Raw genomic sequence first — 25056 nt, forward strand, 5'->3', positions numbered from 1 at the left:
TTCTTGTAGTTTATTTACATTTACACATCATTAATACTTATTAAGGTGCCATTTTCACCAGGAAGCTTTTGCAATGACCTTTTAATATATATTTCATCAAACCATTTACCACTCTGCACTACTTATCTATCAACCTTTGCTATGTTGTAAAAGGTCAGAGACCTTTTGCTATTTCCTTCATATCCCCAATCCTAGGTCTAGGCCCTGATGCACAGTAGGTGGCAAAGGGGAAAATCCATTTAATAAGAGATATCCTTACAGTTCCAGACAAAGATCAAGATGTGCCACAAACAGTATTCTGAACATGGAAATTCATGAACTCCCTTAAATCTTTGTAAGATTTTGTGTATATGCAATTTTATATGGAGATGCTCTACTACTTTCGTCTAATTCTCAAGTGAACCAGGGACCCCAAAGTTGGTAAATTCCTGGTAAAAATAAACTGGGAGTTAGCTGAGTTTTCAGATCATGACTTACCACTTTTAATGATACCACCCAAAAAAGCTTCTGCATTTGTTTAGTCTGTTTTTCTTTAACTCCAGAAATATTTCACCTAGCACCATCAGAAGCATTGATTAAGAACCCCCTTTCATGTATGATAGCAGAAGTTGGAATCTATATCACTGATTCCTCAGTTTTCGTGTGACTCACAAAGGATTTCACATTAAAAATAAGAGAAAATCTTGCTTAGTAACAGTCTGTACTACATATAATAATAGAACACAATTTGTATGTGAAAGCAGTAAGATAGATTTCATTCATAAAAAGCACCATGATTCTGGCTAGATAAATGACTTGAAGTCCCAGAGAGAAATTGTCATTTTTAGTTCTGGGATACCCTTATGCTACTTACACTTTTTAAAATTTAATACATTCACATGTTCAAATATATTGAGATTTTTAAGCTTGTGAATGAAATTAGCAACGTGCTGTGGCTGTCAACGTGATGCATTGCAATTCCCCTTGAGTGGTAGGGTTTAAAAATTAATTCAGCTCTTGCACCTGTTTGCTGGCATTCATCTGTTAAACATTTCCATCACATTTAATAAGCCTCTGTGACGCAACTTGTGTCCTTTCGCCTGGGCTCCTTTAATATAGTGTTAAATTCTCAACCATTTGAAATTCAAGTAATATTACAAATTTCAAACTGCTAATTAAAATCTGTGAACTTGAATGGTTCTGGATAAAACTGGCTTTAGTTAGTGAGGTTCTTTTTAAACTTCTTCAGAGTATCATCTAATCCCCAACTCCTACCAAGTTAAGTCTGATGACAACATGATCTCACTATGGGTGGTTAAGGTTTATAAATCCTTATACAATAGGAAAAAAAATCAAGTTATAAGCTTAAGCAAAAATGTAATGAGGAACATTACCTGCTGAGATGAAATAAGAAACATGCCTGAGAATTAAAGGAAAGGACTGAGATTTTTCATATATTATTTTTCAATAAAACTAATTCTATACTGCCTATGTCATAATTTGCCCAGCGGGAATAGTTCAAACTGGATCATGATTCCTATTACCTATTTGGGTGGTCAGCAGTAAATTTAATTATTGAATATATAAGGAGTGATTGAGGTCTATTTGTCAGATGCTGTGAACACAAAGCAGAAGTCTAAGCAGGAGATTCTAGCATAGTTAAGACTCATAATCAGATACTTTATTTGAAATCTTTAGAAATATTCTATAGGGCATGTAGTATTGCTCTCAGAGTTGGGTCATTTGTACTTCCTAGACTTGGGAGATGGTAACAGGAAAGGTATTTAGCTGTGCTCTTTTTTCTTGTGAGGTCAGCACATACTCATAATTAATTCTTGCCCTCCAAGACAAAGTTGCCTGCCCCCTGTAGCGTACTTACTTGCATTAGAACACTTCTCAACACGTGACCTTTAAAAAATATTTAACTCTCCTCCTGAAATATAATATAAACTTCCAGAAAGCAGACATCATGTGTTATCATCACTTTTCTCACAACAGACTTGTTGAAAGACTAATAGACTATCTGACTGAATTAAAGATTACATGATAAAAAGTTCCAAGTGTCAACAGCATATGGATTTTAATTAACTTATAAATTATAAATAGTTCCTTTCCCCCCTCATATCCAAATCTAATACTGAACTGCTTCCTCCCATTTTTATTGTTCTGCCTGTTCTATCCCACTAAATTGCTCTAGGAATAGTACTTTGGATAATGTCCAGTGAAGGCTTTTGGTTTCTAGAAGGACTGTATATATTTTGAAAAGTAATGTTTCAAGGGCTAAAGGGATATATGTTCTATTAATTCCATTTAGGGTAGTTAGCCTAGAAAGGAAGTATATCCTTCCCCTCCAAATGCTTTAAATATATCCAAATTATTAATTATGTGGCATTTAATAATAGCTCTCACTTGCAGGCAAACTAACAATAAGGAAACAAGTAAATTATGGCATCTCTTAATTGATACCTAGTATACCAGCATAATATTTAATACTATGATAAAATATTAAGTAAAAGAATTCAAAATTACATGTGTTCAATAATTCCAACTCAAATAAATGTGAGGATAAATAAATATAAAGAGATCAAGACAATATGAAAATTATATTTGTGTTATGGTATTATAGGTTTGTAACACATTGACTGCCATGTGAGTTGTATTTAACTCAGGCTAGTTTTGAGGCCAGGGCCTTGGGAAGCAAAACCTGCAGTTGGTTCATGAAAATCTTACTTGCTGATGTTCTTACTGTTATAATTCATATTGATAATTTAATTCTAAAAACTTGGATTGCATTACATATAACTCATGCACAGAAAATAATAAAAAAATAACAAATTAGAAAGGATTGTTTTGTTTTAATAAAACACCATGGCCCAAAGGAAATTTTTTTTTTCTAGTGTGGCAGTCAATGTGTTAAAGTTTTCTCTTAAATTTCTTAACAATTTTGTATAATTTATAAATTAAAATGTTTTTATAGTAAAAATTGAAGACCCTGTACTTTATAATCAGAATAGCTATGCAATTTGTTTAAGTTTACACAGCCAGTAAAGTGTAGCACTGGAATTTGAACCTAGGCTTTTGTATAATTTGGAACTCATTTCCTTTTCCATTACTCAGTGACACAATAGAAAGCGGAGACATCAACCTTGACTAATAATGAAGGGTGATGAGGTTTTTAAGAAAAAAAGAAAAGAAAAGAGAAGAAAAAAAGCAAATGCCATGTGTTCCTCAAAGTTTATTCATGTGTTGAAAATTTAATGCCCATTGCAACAGCATTGAGAGGTGGAACTGTTAAGGAGTTATTAGCTCATGAAGCTTTGTCCTCATGAATGAATTAATACCATTATTGTATGAGTGCGTTAGTTATCAAGGGAGTGGGTTCTTGATAAAAAGATGACATCACTCCTCTTCCCTCCCTTGTACACATATTCTTTTGCCCTTCTGCCTTACTACTGTAGCAAGAAAGCACTTGCCAGATGTAGCTCCTCAGTCTCGGACTTCCCAGCCTCCAGAACCATGAGACAAATAAGTTTCTGTTCATTATATTCATAAATTACTCAGTTTCAGGTTTTCTGACAAAACAGACTAAGACAATGGTAAAGAAGAAAGGACAAAGCAATATAGCAATACAGCACACTGGCTTGGTAAGTTGACAGAAAAGTCAATTTTTCATCAAAAGAGTATAGTGATAAAGGCAGCAACTTATAAATCCTACCTAGTAGATTATCATTCACAGCTTCAGCTTCTCAGAAATGTACCTAAACTAACGCTTTACAGGGGATTTGCATAACTGTGAACATTCTTTTTTGTTTGTTTTTTTTTTTGGTCTTTTAAGGAAGAAAATGTAGTAGCTTCAACAACATTGATATATATGCTGCCTCTAAAACAGCTCAATGAATAATAATACTTAGGCAACAGAGATCTCCATTCAATAACCATAATTTAAATTATAATTAATGATAGCCCATAATATGCTAAAAATAAATAAATAAAATACCATTCAGTAAGTTGAACAACTGAAATATAAGTCAGTGATCTGAATTGTAAGCAACAGAAATTACTTTTGTTGAAATAAAACTATTTTTATTGAGAAAAAAAACAATAACCCACATCCTCTTGCCAAATTCCAACCCTATAGGCTAATGAGCTGCCAATATACCTTGAATGAGTTGGCAGTGCATCCTAAGAGTTGTTTACTGTGATGAAGAAAAAGGGGGGTGGAGAGGTTAAGCCCCTGGGAATGGTTTCAACAAAAAAGGGATGCCTTCTTCAATCTTAGTTTTCTTACACTGCTTCTCAATCTTTACTTTCCCATTCTCTTGACTGCCACTGACATCTCTGTGTGGTGACATCTTAACCATTCCTCCAAAGAGTGGCTCAGTTGCTACTTGAATAGGAAGTCTTTCCTGGTGAATCAATTAAAACTTTTTTATAGCATTGTCCTAGTCACTCAAGTGCATTTACTCACTGATTCTTATGTGTCCATTCAGCAAAAGTTAAAAATAAATAAATATCTACTAGACATGGGTCTCCATCAGACATTTAAAATACATTGTCTGATTTAGTTATTTAAGAATCATTTGAGGTAGCTATTATTATCCATATATTTCTGATAAAGAAACAGCAATTCAAAAAAAAGTAATAAATGTCTACATTTACAAAACTTGTAAATAACAGTAAGCTCAAATCTGACTCAATGGATCTTGCTTTCTCTAGCCCAGTCTATTGATCCCTTAACACATTCCTTAAGAGATGGGTGTTAAGGCTATTCAGGTAAGTTATATGTGGTCACTGTATCCTTGAGGAGTTCAAACAGTTTATAAGGGAGACAAAGTATAATAAAGTAAATGCTCATTACATATATTAACACATGATAAAAAGCAAGTAACTTCAGAGGGATGGCAAAAAGGAAAGTTAGGGAGGGCTCCAAAGTAATGGTATATGAACTGACTCTTGAAAGTGAATAGGGATTTCTTTTAGGAGGGGTGAAGGATAAGGAAAGAAAAGAAGTAAGAAAGGACATATCCTGCAGAGGAAGATCATACATAAAAGGATGGAATTAAGAAAGTAGAAAGTCAGTTTGGGGAACCTGAATGGTGAGCAATTTGGTGATGACATAGTTTGCTTTATGGGGGAAAGATGGTTGAGAAATTAGTTTAAAAAGACAGGCAGAAACGAAGTCATGAAAGGCATTGTTTTCCATGTAAGGAGATTAGATTTTATCCTACAGATGACAGGGAACCCATTAAGGGTTTTAAAGAGAGGTGTGATATTATGAGATTAATATTTTACATATATAACTCTGGAAGTCTATTTTATAGATAAAACTGTGGTAGAGCTTAGGTAAGAGGGATGTGAAAGAGACAGAAGGTACAGAATCTACTTGGAAGATTAGAGTAATAATTTTGGCAAATGTTGATAAAGGTTTAAAATAAAGCAAAGACAGTAGAAACCCAGATAAATTTATGAGAAGAATTTAAGAGAGAGAATTTATCTAGAAGATAAAGAAGAATTTAAGAGATATTTAGGAGACAAAATTGAAAAATCTCAATGATGTACCTTCTCACTTTAACTCCAGGTTGATTTTGAGGTTTTGATTTGGGCTTTGGGGTAAATGTGGTTGGCTATACTGGAAACAGAAAAGGAGGCAGGTTCAGTAATACAAAGCAAGATGAGATTTAAAAACACAGAACTCTATATCCTTGTGGGATGAACTGATTGACATGTTCAGAAAGTAGTGGCAAATATTGGTTTGCAGTTCAGAAAAAAGATGTACACTGCAGATGGGCATATAGATAACATCAGGTCTGTGGAAATGGATGTAGATACTTAGCATCACATGGATAGTAAGAAAAGAACTAAGGATTGAACCCCCAGCAACCAACATTTAAGGCACAAGAGGAAGAGGAACAGTACTGAAGAACTATAATCAGATAGGTGGGAGAGAAAGAAAAAGGAGAATATATCGTTATGGAAGTCAAAGAGGAGTGGTTAAAAGAGTTAAAGGGAGTGGTAAAATATTCTGCCTCATATTAAAATTATTTGTTTAAATGTTCAATATCTCACTAGAATTTAGACTTCTTATGAACATATAACAGGTGTGGGCATATTAATATAGGTGTATGTATACACACACACACACACACACACACACACACCACATATATAGTGTGATAGTTTAATTTTATGTGCCAGCTAGGTTAAGGGATGGCCAGATAGCTGGTAAAGCATTATTTGTGAGCATGCTCCAGAACTGACTAGCATTTGAATCAGTAGACTGAGCAAAGACCCTTGTCAATGTGGGTGGGCATCATCCAACTCCTTGAGAGCCTAGACAGAACAAAAAGGTGAAATAAGACAAATTCGCTCTCTCTTATCAAGCTCAAACATCCATCTTCCCTTGCCCTGCGACACTGAATTTCTTGGTTCTCAGGCCTTTGAACTCCATGACTTACAACAGCACCTGCCATCTCTCAACCCTTTCTCAAGCCTTCACCCTCAACTGATTTACACCATAGGCTTTCTTGGTTCTCCAACTTGCAGTTGGCATATTGTGGGACTTGTTGGCCTCCCTAGTCACAGGAGCCAATTCCCATAATAAATCCCCCCTTATATATCTTTCTCTCTATATATATCCTACTGGTTCTGTTTCTCTGGAACACCCTGAGTAATACACATAGGATCTAAATTTTTAGAAAAGATACACAAATACACCCATCATGTATGTGTGTGTGTGTGTGTGTGTGTGTGTGTGTGTGTGTATGTGTATGTGTGTGTATGTGTATATATACTTTTTAAATTACTGAAAGGCATGGAAAGTAGAAAAAGGTAGATCATGAAAAGGAAAGAATCATAAAAATGTTAGAATCAAAAATACCACATAATGGAAATAGGACAATGAAAAACTTGCACAAATAATGATATGAAAGATTTTTTTTAAAGTAGGAACAAATGAGTTAATACCTAAGAGATGAGAAGAACATATTAATGATAGAATAAGATACAAGAGGGTCCAGTTCCTTTGTTTATGATTAGTAGTTGTTGTTTTGCCTTAAAATATCATCTTCTATATTTGCTACTTGCCTACTTCTTCTTCTATTCTTTCCCTAAAGGCTATTTCTTCAGGGAAGTCTCCCTAAGACCCTTGGTGAAACTAGGTCCCCCTACTATATTCTTTATTTAATCTGTACTTTTTCTTCATGTTATTTACACAATTTATAATTATCTATTTATTTGAATGATTATTTGCTTATTGCCTGTTTCTCCCACTGAGAAAGGGAAAGATAAAATAACTTTCCAAAATCCACTGGAAACCATTAAGCAGCAAAACCAAGATTTGAATGTAGCTCTCTCTGACTGTATAAAGCCTGTATTCTTCCTGTCATGTCACACTGCCAAGAGGAAGATAAAAGATGAACAAACTTCTGTGGTAGTTTAAATCAAAGACCATACCCAACTTGAGAGATCAGCTATGGAACCACTAAAGAAATAAAGTGGCATTTAAGCTAGGACTTAAAGATGGAGATGTTTTCAACTGGTGGAGGTGGAAAGAGAGTTTTTTTTCCCAGGTAGAAGGTATATCACACTCAAAGATGTAAGAAATAAAATGTAAGACATGTTTGGGGGACAATAATATAACAGTTAGTTCAGAATGTAGGAGAATAATGAAAAAGAAGTGGAAAAAAAGAATAGCTCAGACCTAAAAATGGGCCCCCCCAAATCAAGCTAAGGAGTCTGGGATCAAATGCATCAGCAATGGGAGTCACTGAAAGTTTTGAGCAAATAAATGATATGATTAGTAAAGTTGTGATATCTTAGGGGTTTGGTTGGATATAAAGGAATGGAACAAAGATCACTAAAATTAACTTAAGATTTAAAAAAATTATTTAAAGGAGGTGTAGGAATCACAGGAAACCAACTGTAGCAACTACTACTAGGCCTTAAGGGAACTGGAAAGCTATCAGCACTCTTCCTGTCCTGTATTTTACTATGCATTCATGGGTGTGTATGGGCTTGTGTGCATATATCTATGAATCTCCTCCATTTTATGAACATCTATTCTTTCTTCAAACTAATTGCCTTCACTCTGTTCTTGGTTACTGGCTCTAACTCTGGCTTTCACCTTGTTTTGGATTAACAACAAGGCAAATCTGGCCCTGATTGTACATTTCCAATACCATCTAACTATAGTGCCTGAGTTTCCTGGCTCAAATTTTAAAATAAGTATCTAATTCACATGACCCTCTAATTAGTTGCTTCTGTGGTGACCTGGTATAAACATAGGTGCCTAGTTTTTTTTTCAATCAGGTTATCAGGAGTTGGTGGGGGTCTACACAATTCAAAGGAAAGAAACTATGGATTGGGCAGAAACTATGAAATATGTGTAACACAGATGGATTTGAGTGGGGAGAGTGAGAGCAGGGAGAGCTTTAAGGAGATTTTTGTAATAGCCTTAATAAGAGATAAACAGTAATAGTGGTAGATATGGAAAGGAGAAGACTGAATCAAAGAGCCATAATCAGAAGAGAACTCAATAAGCAGTCAAATGGAAAACTGTGGTGAGGGGCTCAGAAACAAATAATTCAAAGACATCTCTTAAGTTCCCATCCAAAGGCTAGGACAATGCCTGTTGTAGCATCATAATATATTAGAGATTGAATGAGCTAATACTGTGGTCCCTAAATCCCCAGGCCATGGGACTGGTACCAGTCTGAGGCATCTGTTAGAGACCAGGCCACCGAGCTCCACTGCCCTATCAGTGAAAAAAATTGTCTTCCATGAAACTTAGGGAAGGGGGTGTGCACAGCAGGAGGTGAGTGGTGGAGTGGTGGGCAAGCAAGCAAATTTATAGCTGCTCCCGATCACTGCATCACTGCCTAAGCTCCACCTCCACCCCCTTACCCTCTGTCCGTGGAAAAATTGTCTTCCATGAAACCAGTCCCTGGTGCCAAAAAGGTTGAGGACTGCTGGTTACATTTTCCCTTTACACAGCGGTCTCCAACCTTTTTGGACTGGTTTCATGGAAGACAATTTTTCCAAGGGGTGGGGGGTGGAAGTGGGGGTGGCAGAGCTCAGGTGGTGATGCAAGTGATGGAGAGCGGCTATAATAAATACTGATGAAGTTTCATTAGCTCGGCCACCGCTCACCTCCTGATGTGTGCCACACACCCAAGCTTCATGGAAGACAATTTTTCTGCCACCATTGGTCTGTGGCCTGGGGGTTAGGAACTGCAGCCTTTATAAGAATATAAAGTAGAATCAGAGGAAAAAAGTGACTTGTCTTTAGTAATAGTCAATTAGTGGCAGAATAGGAATTAGACTTGCAGAAATTGGACGTGGCCAGGGGATGGTGATAAAAAATCTGGACCTTGGGTAGGGGAGAATGCTCTAAGATTCTCAAAGAAATAGATAAGGACAATACCCAGCAGGAATAGTTAGTTAAAGACACAAGTGAAAGACACCTGTGTTAGTAAAGCAGAGATGAAATAGTAACAGGATCTGGCACTAAATGGTAAGAGATGAGGTAGAAACTGGTTAGGACTAGGATTATTCACAGTTGGGCTGGTATAGAATGTGAAAGAAACCAAGTTATTTGGGAATCTAGAACAGTCTAAAGAGGAGGCATGTTAGTCACCAGTGGTGAGGGGAGTCAAAAGCCGGATCTGTATGTTCAGTTAGCTAGTTGGCAGCAACTGAATGGAAGTCAGATACTACCATGAGCACAACACAAGGAGAAGAAGGTGGTTTTGGTGGAGAAGATAATGAATTTTCAACATTATACATTTTGAAATTGGAGTGTAGACAAGAAATTCCAGTACAGATTCCCAGCCGGCCACTAAGGAGTGGTTTCTTGCCACTGGAGATTTTAAGAAACTATAAATTTTATCATGCTTTAGTGACATACTAGAATAAATGTCATAAAAAAAAAACCTCTCAACAAAAGCTTACTAAAAATTACATGAATTATAGGGCATATCTTGATTATGTAAGGTAGATCAATTATTTTAAAGACATGAAAAACTAAAAACTAGTTATGGCTAGTTTCAAGAACAGTGTCTTCTTTGAAGCATTATTTAAATAACTGCCACCCTGATAGGAGTCTATTATATGAGTAGAACTGTCCTAGGCAGTCCTTAAGCTTTGATCATGCTATTATCATGTAAATTCATCATCCCTGTGACATAAAGGCAGCCATTTTAAAAACAGCAGGTTTAAAACTGCCAAACAAGAAAAAATTCAAGGATAACTACAAGCAAGTTAGATCCTTTATCATAGAGAGCTTGAATCCTAGGTGAGGTTGGGAGGTTAATGAGGGGGAAGTAGGGAGGAAAAGAGGGAGGAAGACAGAAGCAGTTGACAAAAGAAAATAAATTAAAATACATAATAAAAGCATATATAAGCAAGAGACACTAAAAACAATAAAAGATCTGAGTAAGTGGAAACTAGTAACTCTAAAAAAAAGTTAATCATAGAAACCAGAGACAGAGTAGCCAAACCACAATACAAAGATGTCTCCTATTGGGGCTGTAAAAGGACAGTCTGGTTGCTAAGCTGTGTAGTATCCAGAACAACCCTCGAGTTATCTTCCAGTCTCTCAGAGACAGGACTATGTAGCTGAGATAGCTATCTTTCTTATTAATTAACATGTGCAGCCTTATAATAATTCTTTATTATCATATATACCTTGTAATAATCCTTCATTACTTCATTTTGCCTAAATGCATCTTTGGTTTCTGCAACCTAAAAGAGCCTAACATGACACTTTTCGTTTTGCTCGTAGGTGATTAGGTAGGAAAGAAGAGGGGAAGGAAGGAAGAAGCAAGCATTAAACCACATGCAGGAGTCCCGAAGGATGTATGTATGCAAAACCTTCAGAAGATGTGCTCACTATATATATAAATGTACCCCTTACACACATAAAATCAACAGATGAAATAAATAATGAAACTGTAGAAAATAGAACATATGAGCTCAAATATGAAATTATATTTATTTAAAATAAACTAAGATTTGAAATAATAGAGAATTATAATGAAAGAATAAAAGTAGGAGTATTAAAAAAAAAGAACTTTTAGGAATGACCAGTGAATTTAAAAATTCACCAATGTGTACACAGAATTTCTAAGAGTGGCCCCTGACTAAGACCTGCTGCCTACCCCTTTATATACATACCAGCATGATCCCTGGGACTCTCAATTTGGTGGACTTTTACTCCTGTGATTAGGGTACATTATATGGCATAGTTAACTTTGAGATTATGTAGGTGGTCCTGACCTATTTCCATGAGCTCTTTAAAGATAGAGAATTGTCTCTGGTTAGTGGCAGAAGAGCAAGTCAAATATTCTGAAGCCTGGGAAGGATTTGATGGGCAGGACGTTTCCCATTGCTGAGATGTTGGGGCTCACATGGCATGCACTGAGGGCAGCCTCTAGGAGCTGAGACTAGTCTCAAGCCAATAGCTAACAAGATAGTGAAAACCTAAGATCTACAGCTGCAAGGAAGCAAATGATTCAACAACTGGCAGGAGCTCAGAGGAGAATTTTTCCCCAGCTGAGCCCCTATAGGAGGTGCAGCCCAGCTGGAACCTGGATTTCAATCTTGGTGACCCAGAACAAAGGATTCAGTATACTTGCCAGACTATTGTTCCAAGGCTATGTTGTTTAAGCTGCTAAATTAACCGTAATTTGTTAAGCATCAATAGAAAACAAATACTGAGGCCTACATATTTGTTTATTAAGTCTCAATAGCAATTGTCACAGTTATTTCAAAATCATCAAAGGATGTTTTCAGAAAGGAGAGTTTATTGCTGATACTGTTTAGAATTGGTGCATGATGATAAAGGGGAGTACAAAAACAAACAAACTTACTTCAATAAATGGGCTAAACAGCAGATTATATATATCTTAAGAGAGCCTGTGAACCAGGAAAGAATCTTACTTAGATTGTAACACAGAGATAAAAAGACATGAAAAATATGCGAAACATGGTAAATATTAATAGCTGTTGCACAGGAGTAGAGTGAATAGGAGAAAGTAAATATGGAAAGAAATAATGTCTGACATTTCTAGGAATAAAGCAATATTAAAGAAGTTCATTCTGTTTCATTAAGGACCAATAAAAACAAAGTCACAACTAGACACAGCACAATTAAACACAAATGACAGGAAAATCTTAAAGGTAACGAGAGAAGTAGAAAGATAAACTATAAACTAATGACAAATAGACTTTTCATTAGCCATAATAGAAGTCAAAAGAGAATGGAGTAATCAAGTACTGAGTGAAAATAATTACAAACCTGTCAATTGTATACCCAACTAAATTATCATTCAAAAATAAGTAAAAAATAAAGATACATTTAGACAAAGTATGAGTGGATAGATTCTTAGATATCCTCACTGAAAATATCTTTAAAAATATATATTTAGGTAAGAAGGAAACTAAACCAAGAAAGGAGTGGGATTCATGAAGGAATTATAAGCTAAGAAATCAGTAAACATGTTGATATAACCACATAAACACCAACTGTGAAGCCTGTTATCTAACCAAGAAAGATCACTTTTTTGTCAATTCTTAGAAGGTGAAACCTATGTCTTGATCATTTATGTGTCTTCATTAGTACCTAGCACAAAGTGGATGTACAATAAATACTTGATGAGTAAATGAATATGTATTGTGTATATGAAGTAGGTGTTTCTAGGTGAAATACCCTGCTTTGCTAATGAGGAAACTGAAAATACAGATTGACCTTGTATTGTATGATATATTGAACCTGATTTACCCTTTAAGAGAACAGTATCAAGTACCATATAACAAATACCAAGAAAATTACCATAGTTTTCGTTATCATTGTAGGTCTGAGTCTACCTAACAATAGAAAGTGCTCATATGCTGAAGAAACTAGTTAGTTAAAAGACCTCTACTAGTTGTTTCTAGCCTCACTCATTTTCTAAAAGTCATAAAAACTATAAGGGAATGGCCATTCATTTATTCATGTAAGAAATACTAATTGATCATCTATTTTAAGATAAATACTATAACAATTCTTGAGGATGTAGCAATGAAGAAGATATATCTAATCCTTGCCCTCATGTAGTTTATAGTCCAAATGATAAAAAAATTCATTAAATGAATAACTATATATTAGGAGAAGGTAGAAAGTCAACAAATATTTCCTGTTGCTTAATGTGCGCAATAATGTATATTATACACAAAAAAATGTAAAAGGAGATTATCTATGCTCTAGTTTATAATATGAGAGAAGTGATTCTAAGTGATTAAAAATATGTGAGGCAATATATAGTCACATGAAGATTACAGTAAAATAAATAAAGTTACAATAAAATAAAGTAAAATAAAGTTACAATAAAATAAAAATATTTGGGAAATGGGAAAATTGCTAATATTATTGAGAAAAGCAAAGAGATAAAGGAGAGATGAAAATATATAAAAAATTAATATAAATTCCTATTTTAAAAATAATAAGGAATATGTTTTCTAGATATTCCATAATTTTTCAAATTCGGCCATAAAACAAATACAATATAGAATAGTTTGGAAGTATTATTCTTAATTTTTAGTTACAATTAAAGTTTAGACATCAAAACTACTTTTTTATCCATTATTCCCCCTCCTAGCCCTAGAAATATAATCTTTGGATCTTTATCAACCTATTAACATTTGGAATTCTCTTCTTTGACATTCTTTTGAGATGATTTGAACATTTTAGACCTTGAAAATGAAAGCATATGTTTGTCTTCAAATAATATTTCCAACAAATAAATATAATAGGTGACGTGATACTACCACTTTTAGGAATGGTGCTGCACACTGTTGATTCTTTCAATATTTTGGGGGTGAAGTAAAGAGAATATGTTATTATACATACCACCTAGACAAGATCTGAATCATGTAAATCTCAAAACCAAGATGGCAGTTCAAGTAACATATAAGACTGCTTGATCTAGATTGTCAAAAGGAGAGCTCACATAGTCATCTATCACTAAATTCTTAAGGCTTCTGAATAACTAAATAACTAGTTATAGGAACTAATAAACTTTCTTTTTTTTTTAACCAATAAAGAGAAGGACAAGATGGCCTGTATATTCATATACACCTTTACAACATTAATATTAATATGAAAATTGCTAATATGCCAAACATACAATGCTAGCAGATCACTTTAATTTTCACTTGCAGACATACAAAAAGTATAAAATGATAAGAAATGAGGCAATGAGGTAAAGAGATACATTTTCCTTTGTCTTGTTCCTGAGAAGCAGCTTGAAATTCAGCCAGAATCAGGAAGACCTAGAGGACTTGGTCATACTGAATTACTGTTCTAAGAATCTTATCCAGCTCAAGGTCACATTTAGGAGAGAGGATTCCAAGATAATAAGGAATTCTAGATATTTGGAACTATATTAAGATATAGGATTAGATCCCAAATTGCCTAACTTCTACTGTCCTCAGTCCTCTGAAATCCTACCTACTTCTTTATTTGTTCATTCATCTTTTAATTTATGCAATCAAATGAGTTTTTATTGCTTGCCAGGAACTTTTCCATAAACAAGCATTACTTCTGCCCCCAAAAAGCTAAAGTCAAAGGTTTCCTAATCTATAACTTCTACCCCACTCCTCTCCTCATTAGCTCTAACCATCTCACTATATCAAAATCAATTGCTTCTCTTACTGGTTTCCCACACCTTTTTGTTTATGACTCTATTATATATATCATTTATTATAGGATGCACAGTAAGTTGCTTACATGACTTTCTCCTTAGTGAGTATGTGAGATCCTTGAAGACTGAGCTGTCAGCATTCTCCAGCAACAGTGCTAAACTTTAATTATAAGAAAGGGAAAGGGACCTAGAGCAGTGTCATAATTAAGAGTTCAGCATCTAGAAGGAGATTACTAGCTTGCAATCCCAGCTCTACTTGACAAGAGGAAAGTAACTTAACCTCTTTATATTTCAGTTTCCTCATTTGTAAAATGGGAATACAAACAGAACCTGCTTCGTGAGTGGTTGTGAGGATGGGGTTAATACATGAAAAATTATTTCGGGGTTAATACATGAAAATTATTTCACATGGTACCAAGCATTTGCTCAGTAAGTGTTAGCTAGCATTATTTGGTATTATTATTATCATTATATTAGGATTGGACCATAGTCAGTTGGGATTGGAACATTCCCTGCTCCCCTCTTGGTACTAGAAATTGAGAATAGCTAGATTTTTTTAGGAGGAAAAAAGATTTTCATGTTTTCTCTCATTTTTCTACATCTCTCTCTCTTCTGAGCTAGACTTCTTATATAGAATATCTCTTGAAAGGATTACTTATTAAAATAGAAAATAAGTGTATCTATGAAATGCCATTTGATAATTTAGTTGGCATAAAGTCATCATACAAATACAGTTACAGTGTGTAACTGATTGAACTCAAGAAATTTAAAATGACAGAAGAATAAGTGCACTATCATAGGCAGTGGCAATGACAACACACTGACAAGTCATCTAAATTCAACTGTAGGTTTGACCATACCATTTTCCATCAGTGATAATTTAACACTCTAACACCTTCACTTTTATTTCTTAATTGTGGGGATGTTAGCATTAATATAAGGAGTGCTTTTTAGGAAAAATAGAGGAAACAACATGTAGGTCATTAAACAATAAAGTACTGGCAAACTGACTTGATTAACTTCATCAGGAGTAAGTTTGTGTTCCTACTAAAATACGATGGCAATAACTATTTCTTAATGAATTTTATCTTATTTTATTATTATGTGTTTTATTTTGAAGGTCTCTCTCTAGATCAGCAGACCTTTGTTACTTTGCTGGAAAAAGATGATTTTAGATACAAGGTGAAGCATGAGTCATCAATGCCACTGTGAAAAGATACACCTTACATGTCCTAATGGAGAAAAAGATAATTATTCTTCTCTTTCCTAAAAATCACATAACCCTTAAGGGAAGAACAGCATAGAAAGAAGTGATCAATCTATCACAAATCACACTGGGTATGGACAGAAAAGTGGAAGTGGAAGTCCACACTCAGAGTTCTGACTAGGGTAAGTACACTTGTTTACTCTCTGGATTATACTGGTTCTGGACAGAGAGGTGGAAAAAAAAGCTTACAATTATACTTTCACTTTAAATTTCACAAAGTACACTGCTATATACCATCTCATGTATTGGTGATTGCAAGAATTAATTATTTCCATCTTCCAGGTGAGTAGATGAGGAGAGAAAATAAATCACTCACTCAAGTTCACAGAGTAGATAATTGGCAGAACCAGAAATAGAACTTGAGGATTTTTGATTCCATGTCCTAGAGAGTCTCACCTATTCCTCAAGCTGCTTTAATTTATACTGAGGACTTTGATGCTTAGGTCGTACCCCCTCTTCAAAAGAGCAGAGTACATTTATACTTAGTAACACTTAACAACTTATACTTTTTTTCCCTTGAATTTTCATTTTTACTTTGGCTGGAACTGTCTACACCTTTTTATTGATTTATTTGTTCAACAAGCATTCATTAAGCTTGGCCATGTACCCACTTCATGAGTCAGAATAAAGGTTACACAAAAGGTTCAGGCAGGGAATAAGTCCATACATTTAATCAACATGAATCACAAATATCTAAGAAGCTTCTCCTCTCCTTTTTCCCATTCAAATAATGATCTTATGAGCCTTCTGTCAGGTTTTGATTGCTGATGGATCAAATTAATTATTTAATGAATTTAATCTAAATCTCAATGATCTAAAAAGTGTTTGGCATACTTTGATTTTAGCATGAGCTCTGAGTCTGCAAGTGAATTTCAATATTGGTTTCAGTAAAATATATTTACTATGGTTATATGTGCTAAACAAAATAACAATGATCATTATCATTTTTATTACTCATCTTCATTTCAAGAGATGTGAAAGATGATGTTTAGAATTGTTCAAGTTTACACAGAAAGCACATTGTAGAACCAGGACTTGAACAAAGATATTTTCATTTAATGGGTAATTTTCTTTGATGCAATCAAAGAATGAAAAGAGCACTAGAATATGGAAAAGGTATAATATACAATATGGGCAGCCAGCCTCTAGGGAAAAATATCTAGACTTCTTTATTCAAAGAGATGTCTAGAACCTATCTCATTTTTAAGACTATACAAATCAAATATATACCATTTCTACAAAATCCAGACCACAACCATTATTTTTCAAAATTAGTGCACAAATTTTCTTTCTGCTGAAAAGCTTGAGAGTTTTTATGTGTATGTATCATTTGTCATTATTAAATATTTTTAATTAATAAAAATATTTAATCAGAACATTATTATTCTTCACAGCATTCCTAAAGAATAAGAATAGATAACATTTCAACTTAAAGATAAATAAACTAAATACTGGGAGGGCACTGTGGGTTTTCTAATTTACCTGTGTATGCTAGCACTAATGTTGTTAGAACTTATTGGTATGGGGGAGATTTGCTTTTTATAACCTATGAGACTAAACATCAATTTTTTTTATTAATATTGATGTTGTTTTACTGAATCCAAATCTTATAAAAGTAGAAACTTCTTAATATAATTTCCACTTTGTTAACTGTTTACATTAACATTGAATATATATTTACCAAATACTTTCCAAGAGTCAAACATTATGCTAAGCAGTGGGACACAGTGATAAGTATGGAAGTCATGGTAGTGCCCTCACAGTGCTTATAGTCTAGAGCAATGCTATCCAATAAAAATGTAATACAATCCACACTTTTTTTTTGGAGACAGTCTCCCTGTGTTGCCTGGGCTAGAGTGCCATGGCATCAGCCTAGCTCACAGAAACCTCAAACTCCTGGGCTCAAGCAACCCTCCTGCCTCAGCCTCCTGAGTAGTAGGAAAGCCACATGTTATTTAAAATTGTCTATAGCCACACTTAAAAAAAAAAAAAAGAAATAGGTAAAATTAATTTTAATACTGTATTTAACCCAATATACATATAAAATATTACCATTTTAGCATATGAAGATAAAAATTATTAATGAGATATTATAAATTCTTTTTTCAAACTAAGTCTTCAAAATCTGGTGTGTATTTTACATTTATGGCACCTCTCAATTTGGAATAGCCACATTTCAAGTGCTCTATAGCCACAAGTGGCTATTGGTAACTATGTTGAATAATATAGGTCTGGGGAAAGTTTAAATGGCAAGCAAGCAATAAGATACAGCATAATAAGTGCCATCACGGGGAAAGGCAGTGCTATGGGAGGATACAGGAAAGCATCTCAGCTAATCTGAGTTAGGCTGGACAAAAACTTACTGGTCTAAACGATGAGTTGGAATTAGCCAGAGGAAAGGTTAGGGGTAGGGCAGGGATATCAGAAAAGAAACAGGCAGGTCAATAATCTAGGCAGAAGTATGTCCAGGGTCTGCAGGTGACTGATTATGGTAAGCTGGAAAGACTAAAGAATTTCAATATGGCAGGAACAGAGATTATTATGGGGAAAGAGAAAGATGAAAAGGAAAAGGCAGGTAGGAGATAATTCATGAAGGGATTTGCAAACCATGTCAAAGAGTATGGACTTTAGTTCTAAGAAATACATTCTTTCTAAAGCCTCCAGGCCTATATTTATGGAACTGGAAATTTCAGGCTGAAATGTGCTCCTCTTTACTGCAATACGATGGGGAGTAAAAAAGATGAACATAAAAAGGCTGAAGCTAGATGACCATTTATTACAGTTGATGAAAAATCTAGTTCTGGATTAAATGAGTCCTTCAAGCCATTTCCAACTCTTGAGCTATAACAGTATTAGAATAAAAATGATGCTTAACAAAATGTGATTTGTTATTTATAAATCATTTTTGGAGGAAATGCTGTGTATAACACCGTATATATGTTAAATATTTACATTAAAATTCCTGGCTGGTAGTTCTGAATAGTGTATGTATGAACATATGTGGTGGTAGTATGAACAGTGAAATCCTACAGGTTGTTCTTGGAATTCTGTAAACTGCTTATAAATTACTGCTTTGATAATTTATAAAGTAATGCACAATGGTTGTATGTGCTTTTTTCCAAGTGGGAGCCTTAAACCTGTCTTTTGGAGCTTCCATGATAATGCAAAAGTACTAGAACTATAATTATTTATACTAGTAAAAAGCATCAGGATTTAGATTTTATAAATTACAGCTAATCATCTGATTTATAGAATGCCACTGAGTATACTGTGATTCCAAGAGTGGTGGTCTTCCTTGTGCTACTGGATTATTAGCTTTGGGAAAGCCAAGAAAGCTATATTTCCATTAATATATATGTTTTAATATGTGTCAGGAACTGTGCTGTACATTTCCTAGAATGCTTGATAGCTTTGAACATATTTGGTATGAATTATTAAAATCAGAAAAGACATTTAAATATACTCTACTGTATATTATAGCTTGCCAAAATATATGTTTGTTAAATAAAGATATTGCTTAGGAATTGCACTGGGTTAAATAGTATCCCCCACATTTCATGTCTACCTAGAATCTATAAATACAAACTGATTTGGAAATAGGGTCTTCACAGATGTAATAAAGTTAAGATGAGGACATACTGGATTAGGGTGGGTCCTAAATCTAACATGACTAGTGTCCTTAAAAAAGAGAGAAATTTGGACACAAAGACATATACACAGAGAGAATGCCAACTGACAATGGAGGCAGAGACAGTGATGTATCTACAAGCCTAGGAACACCAAGGATTGCTGGCAATCATCAGATACTAGGGAATAGTCAAAGAAGGCTTTCCTCCTGAGAGCCTTGCTGACATCATCTGATTTCAGACACCAAGCCTATCAACCTGTAAAAGAATAAATTGCTGTTGTTTAAAGCCACTAAGTTTATAATGCTTTGTAATAGCAGACCTAGGAAACTAATACAAGGATTCTCCTGTACCCTTCCCATTGCTTCCCACATTTCCTTCATGAAATACCTCTCTTAACAGACATGCATTTAATGGACTTGACAGATCAACTCTTTTCTCTGTTAAACAAATTGTAAGAGGGTAGTGTTCTACTTTCTAGTGTTCCTATATAGTCCTGCTTCCATCAAAAGAGCTGTGTGCTTACAGCCCAAAGAGCCTACTACTGTCATTACATAATTTCACCAAATATTACATAAACTGATGAAATATGAATGCAAAAGGAAAGACAGCTGCTGTTTCCATGAAAACTAAGTTGGAGACTGTGGAAACTCTAGATAAAGGTGAGTCACTTTAAAAAATGCAATCAAATTAGGTGTGGGTGTATAGGTTCTAAAATTCTCTGCTCTTATCAAATTTTCTATTGATCATACAATCATAATTCCAGACTACAATAAATAAAAAAGAGGGTCTTCACTACAAGTAGAAGTTTATTACACTATGTTTTTATTTAGTTACCTGACTATATAATCTACTAGCCTGTAAACTTTGTAAACACAGAGGCTATATTTGATTTGCTCCCATTCTACCTTTAGTGCTTAGGATAGTGACTAGTATAGTAGACTCTACCAAAATATTTTTTGAATAAATGAACACAAAATGAAAACACATTTTTTTTTTCTATTTTTTCTTTCTCCAAAAAATCATATCATCAATAAAGTTGGATGATTATGGGCTGATATTTAACATATAAAAGTGAACTCATTATAGAGAGCTTAATGGCATTTACTAAAATGGAGTTTACTTACCCATACATGGATATTCTCACCTTTATTGAATCATTTGTCATAGGCCTAATGTACTTTTCATATCACATTCTTTCTGAAAGTACTTAAATTGTTCCTTTTGTATATCTTCATATAATTTCTATCTAATGCCAAAGTGTTATTTCCCCAAGATTATAGATCAGGATCCACAGAAAAATATTAACTTGAAGGCAGAACCCAATTATGTCTCAAATTCATGAGCTTCCAAATACTAGATTAGTACCAATTCTATATCAATTCTCAGCCTTTTGCTGAGATCAAGTGTAGTACTAACTCTCTCAATAATTAGGCTATAATCTTGAATAAACTATTGACCCTCCCTGAGTCTCAGTTTTTTTAGCAATCATATGAGGTTTCTTGACTGGACAATCTCGAGATCTAGGATATTCTCTAGCCCAAATCTCTCATTGTTAGTACCAGAAAAGTTTGGATTTTCTTATGGATAAAAAAATATGACTTCTCACTGCTTTTCTTTCCAATATGTGAGAGAGAAAACAACACACATAGTTAAAGGATGACAGAAAGGATAAAATGGAGGCATGTTAGTGAGTAGAGAGTGGAAAGAAAAAAAAGGAACACAAGACAGGGTGAATTTAATGTCAGCATGTTAATATAAACTCCTTTTGGGAAAAAAAATACCATGAAATATTTTGTGTTCATATAGCCTACATGAATTCTATTCTTACTTGCCTAAAGGAATCTCAATGGTAAATCTGAAGGGCCTGAGGTATGCAGCTTAAAAAAATTTAAGAGATTTAGTTAACTCTTCATATTTTATTATCATAGCTAAATGGAATAGTCTTATTTAATTATATCATAAAATAATTGCTACATGATCTCTAACTCTTAATGATCTGAATAAATTTATGATTCTTATCCCTTAAACTATAGATAGTATTAAGATAAAGTCAGTCTGGTTCTTTTTATAAGCTATATAAATACTCCTTTTTTTTAAACTTCTTTACTTAAGTAACTTAACGGGAACCACTGAAAAGAAATCATACATTTGGTAAATAAAAATGATAAAGGGTTTCAGATGTTTCAACAGGATGAAAAATTTACCATTGGAAATAACTATAAGAGTTGTATTTTTGCCTTGGAAAACTTTCATCATGGAACACAGCTGTGAAACAACTTTGGCTTCAAACAAAAAGGCTATAATAAAGCGCCTCCTAGCTAGACTTAGGTTCAAGAGGTTTATGGTGGCAAACAGCAGAAAAGATGAAATGTTTCAATAAGCCCCTCAGGCTGATTTAGTTAGCATTCACAAAGTGGAATAACCTATACATCACATACCCTTTGTTAGCTGGTTGTTTAGAATAGATGTATGAGTCACTGGATTTTATTTTAGCAGTTGGGCAATGCAATTCTCCTTTTGCCCAAAATATTAAAATGCAGAAATGTGAAACTAAGAGAGGTAATGTCAGATCTTATACAGGGTGCTTATCAACCACTATGATGGATTAAGAAATTCTTTTGCTCTTCTTCTTCCATGGCTCACTTTGGTAGGTGCAAATAATAGATACTTTATGCTAAAAAAATCTATTATTATACTAATTGGCAAACTACAGTATATTTTATAAAAATTGTGTGTGGGGGAGAGGTGTTGGGGGGGGAAGCTAAAAGAAAGTTTTCATTAGAGAAAGGCAAGATTCTATCCTGCATGATTTCAAGTACAAATGAATTCCTCAGGGATTTGGGGGATTTATATATATAATACACACACACACATTTTTTTTTCTCTCAGATACCGTTCAGAATTAATGAGGGTACCTGCGACGATGCTGGCAAGCTGCTGGGTTCTGGTGATGGGGTAGATAGTGCGTGCCTGAACGATTGCTGAAGCTATTTTCTTGGCATGCTTCTCCTCCCCGTATGTTCTTAAGATGGATGCAAGTGCCTGTTGATCTAAAGCATTCACAACATCAGCAGCGGTGGGCATGTCAGGGTACCTACGCAGAAGAAGAGCCAATTAGTTCACTGACGTCAGTTTTCATTGACAAGAGGTGAAACTTCAGAGTACTGAGACATAAAGTCAGGCATTCACATATAGTCTAGGAGAGCTTCTGAGGTTTTAAAGTCAGAGACTGAAATCTTACACGAATGAAATAGATTTTCCATTTCAAATATCCATCATTACGGCAAATGGGGACTGTTTATAACATTCATCAAGGTCAAGGCAGCAGAAGTTAAAATATTATACTAACCTTTAACTTTAATTCACAATGAATTTTTTATTCTTCCTGTAGATTTTCCTCAAACTAAAATATTGGAAAATGGTTGGATTTCAGTTTTTCAAAATTTAAGTTGCTACTTGATTTTTTTTTTTTTTTTCAGCATAGAAGATACAGGGCTTGCTGATATGTGAATGAACCTGTATCTCAGGAATTTAACCTGAGGCTGCAAAGTGACTATTTTTTGAGACACAAACTGAACTTAGAAAGTCCATACAAAATGATACTGCTGGTCAGTTTCCCTCACAAAAACTAGAACCAGAACAACCTTAATGGCAATAGTGTATATTATTTAAAATGTTTAACAATATTGGCTCATCCACCCATGACAAAGGTCACCATGGGGGAAAATGTGGTAATCAACCAACAGTATTGAACAAGCCTAGATAGTAATTTCAGGTGGAGGAGAAAAAAAAATACCAACCTCTGGCCAAAGAGAATAAATTACTGTAGCAGAAAACAGTACTTACTCTCTCAGACCATTCTGTTTAGTTTACTTTAGGGAAATGGGCCAAAGAATTCTAAGTAATGAGCTAACTATGAACTTATGAGAAAGATAGTTTGGCTAAGAATACAGTTACTAGTCTTATAGTCAATATGTTGGATTGATTATTGGTATCATGCTGTGAGGTCTTATAACAATAATATGGTAGCTTTAAGACATGAGGATCAAACCAGAGTGGGATTGCTAAGAAACACCTGAATCCCTCCTTGACAACACTAAACTGCACCTTGTTCACATGCCTAGTTCCTCCAGGAGAAAATCTTGTTGCTGTCCTTGGTTTGTTTTGCATGTCCTTCACCTCTCTTTTTTATTCTGTCTGTCTGTCTCTTTTTCTGGTCAAACTTTGCTTTCCATATCCTATGATTTTTGTTTCTATGTGTGGCTGCCATTGAACTCCCAGACCAATGAACATCCTATGATAGTCTTGTTTCCATTTCAATAGTCTTTGCTTGTTCAGCTTTCAGGATGAATATCTGGTCTTTAGAGTCAGATTAATCTAGATTAGAATCATGAACTTGCTACTCATACTAGGTAAGCTTTTTAATATACTGGAACATCAATTTTTAATCTGTAAAATGAAAGTAACAATGCCTACACCTCACAGAATGGTTGAGAGAAGTAGGGTGCATACAATTGTAAAATAGATAGTATAATGCCTAACATATAGAAGATGCTCAATGAATCCCAATATCCTTTAGATATTCCCCATTCATATATTTGCCTGTCATCATTCTTGGCTTAAATGACAAAATCCCTGCTAGACTTTACCTACTTGTGAATTCAACTGGCCAAACCACTGAGCATTAGAATGAACCTTGATAATGATGTTAAATTTAGAATCTGTAGGATATAGTCCATAGTCCAGCTTTATTTACCAAGACAATTTTAAGATTAGTATTGGATGTACTTTGCAGTTTTTCATGATACTTCTCTATTTTGAAATAAGAAAATTAAAACAGCATTTTATTCAAGTGGAGTTCAGTGGACAATAGGCATAACTTTTTCTCTTATATTAACATTGAATTGTAGTGTAGAAATTTCCACAGTGCTAAAAAGTATTAATAAAAGGGGCATCACCGTGGAAGGTTGGCAGGCTGACAGGAAGCTTTAGAATAGGCCCTCACATGATGAAGAAGTCAAGATTTAAGATCTGTCCCCCAAGATCTGTTAATAGATTTGATCTCATCAGTCCTCCAGACTTCACTAACAGTGACTAAACTCATAAGAGAAAGAAAATATTAATATAAGTGACAATTTATTACCCTCTAGTAAAGAATATAACTGCCAATAGAACGAGACTCTCAAATTCTTGAAGCTGTGAATTTCTTTCTGCTACATGAGAAGTCTTATTATAATCCAAAGCTGTTGTTGAAACTGGGATCAGCACAGAATAAATTACAGTTTAAGACTCCAGTGTTAAATGGCAACAGCCTAAGAAAGCCTCTTGTATCCATCTTCGTCATGGGGATACATCAGGAACAGACAGGCCATATTTTTTGGCCCTGATTCCCTCTCCCCATAACACTACGTGGATTAGCATTGCAGATATTTGTACCTCTGACATTCTTTCTTCTATTAATTCATGTGAATCAACCCCCCCCTTTCCAAAAGCGACATACTAT

General features: G+C 34.5%; 1 protein-coding gene across 4 annotated transcripts in view; it reads right to left on the reverse strand.

The window, feature by feature from the left end:
• The window catches only part of METTL15 (methyltransferase 15, mitochondrial 12S rRNA N4-cytidine), a 194304-nt gene that overhangs the window by 13833 nt on the left and 155415 nt on the right, over nt 1-25056 (reverse strand). For 3 of the 4 annotated variants that reach the window (XM_012747608.3, XM_012747624.3, XM_012747615.3), the window contains exon 6: nt 22469-22647. In XM_012747608.3, the coding sequence (XP_012603062.1) occupies nt 22469-22647 (179 nt within the window). Of the gene's footprint in view, nt 1-6149; nt 6310-22468; nt 22648-25056 lie in introns of those variants that run through there. The other variant, XM_076002077.1, reaches the window with a different exon arrangement.

This window comes from Microcebus murinus, chromosome 4, assembly GCF_040939455.1.
Source record: "Microcebus murinus isolate Inina chromosome 4, M.murinus_Inina_mat1.0, whole genome shotgun sequence".
Classification (NCBI taxonomy): domain Eukaryota; kingdom Metazoa; phylum Chordata; class Mammalia; order Primates; family Cheirogaleidae; genus Microcebus; species Microcebus murinus.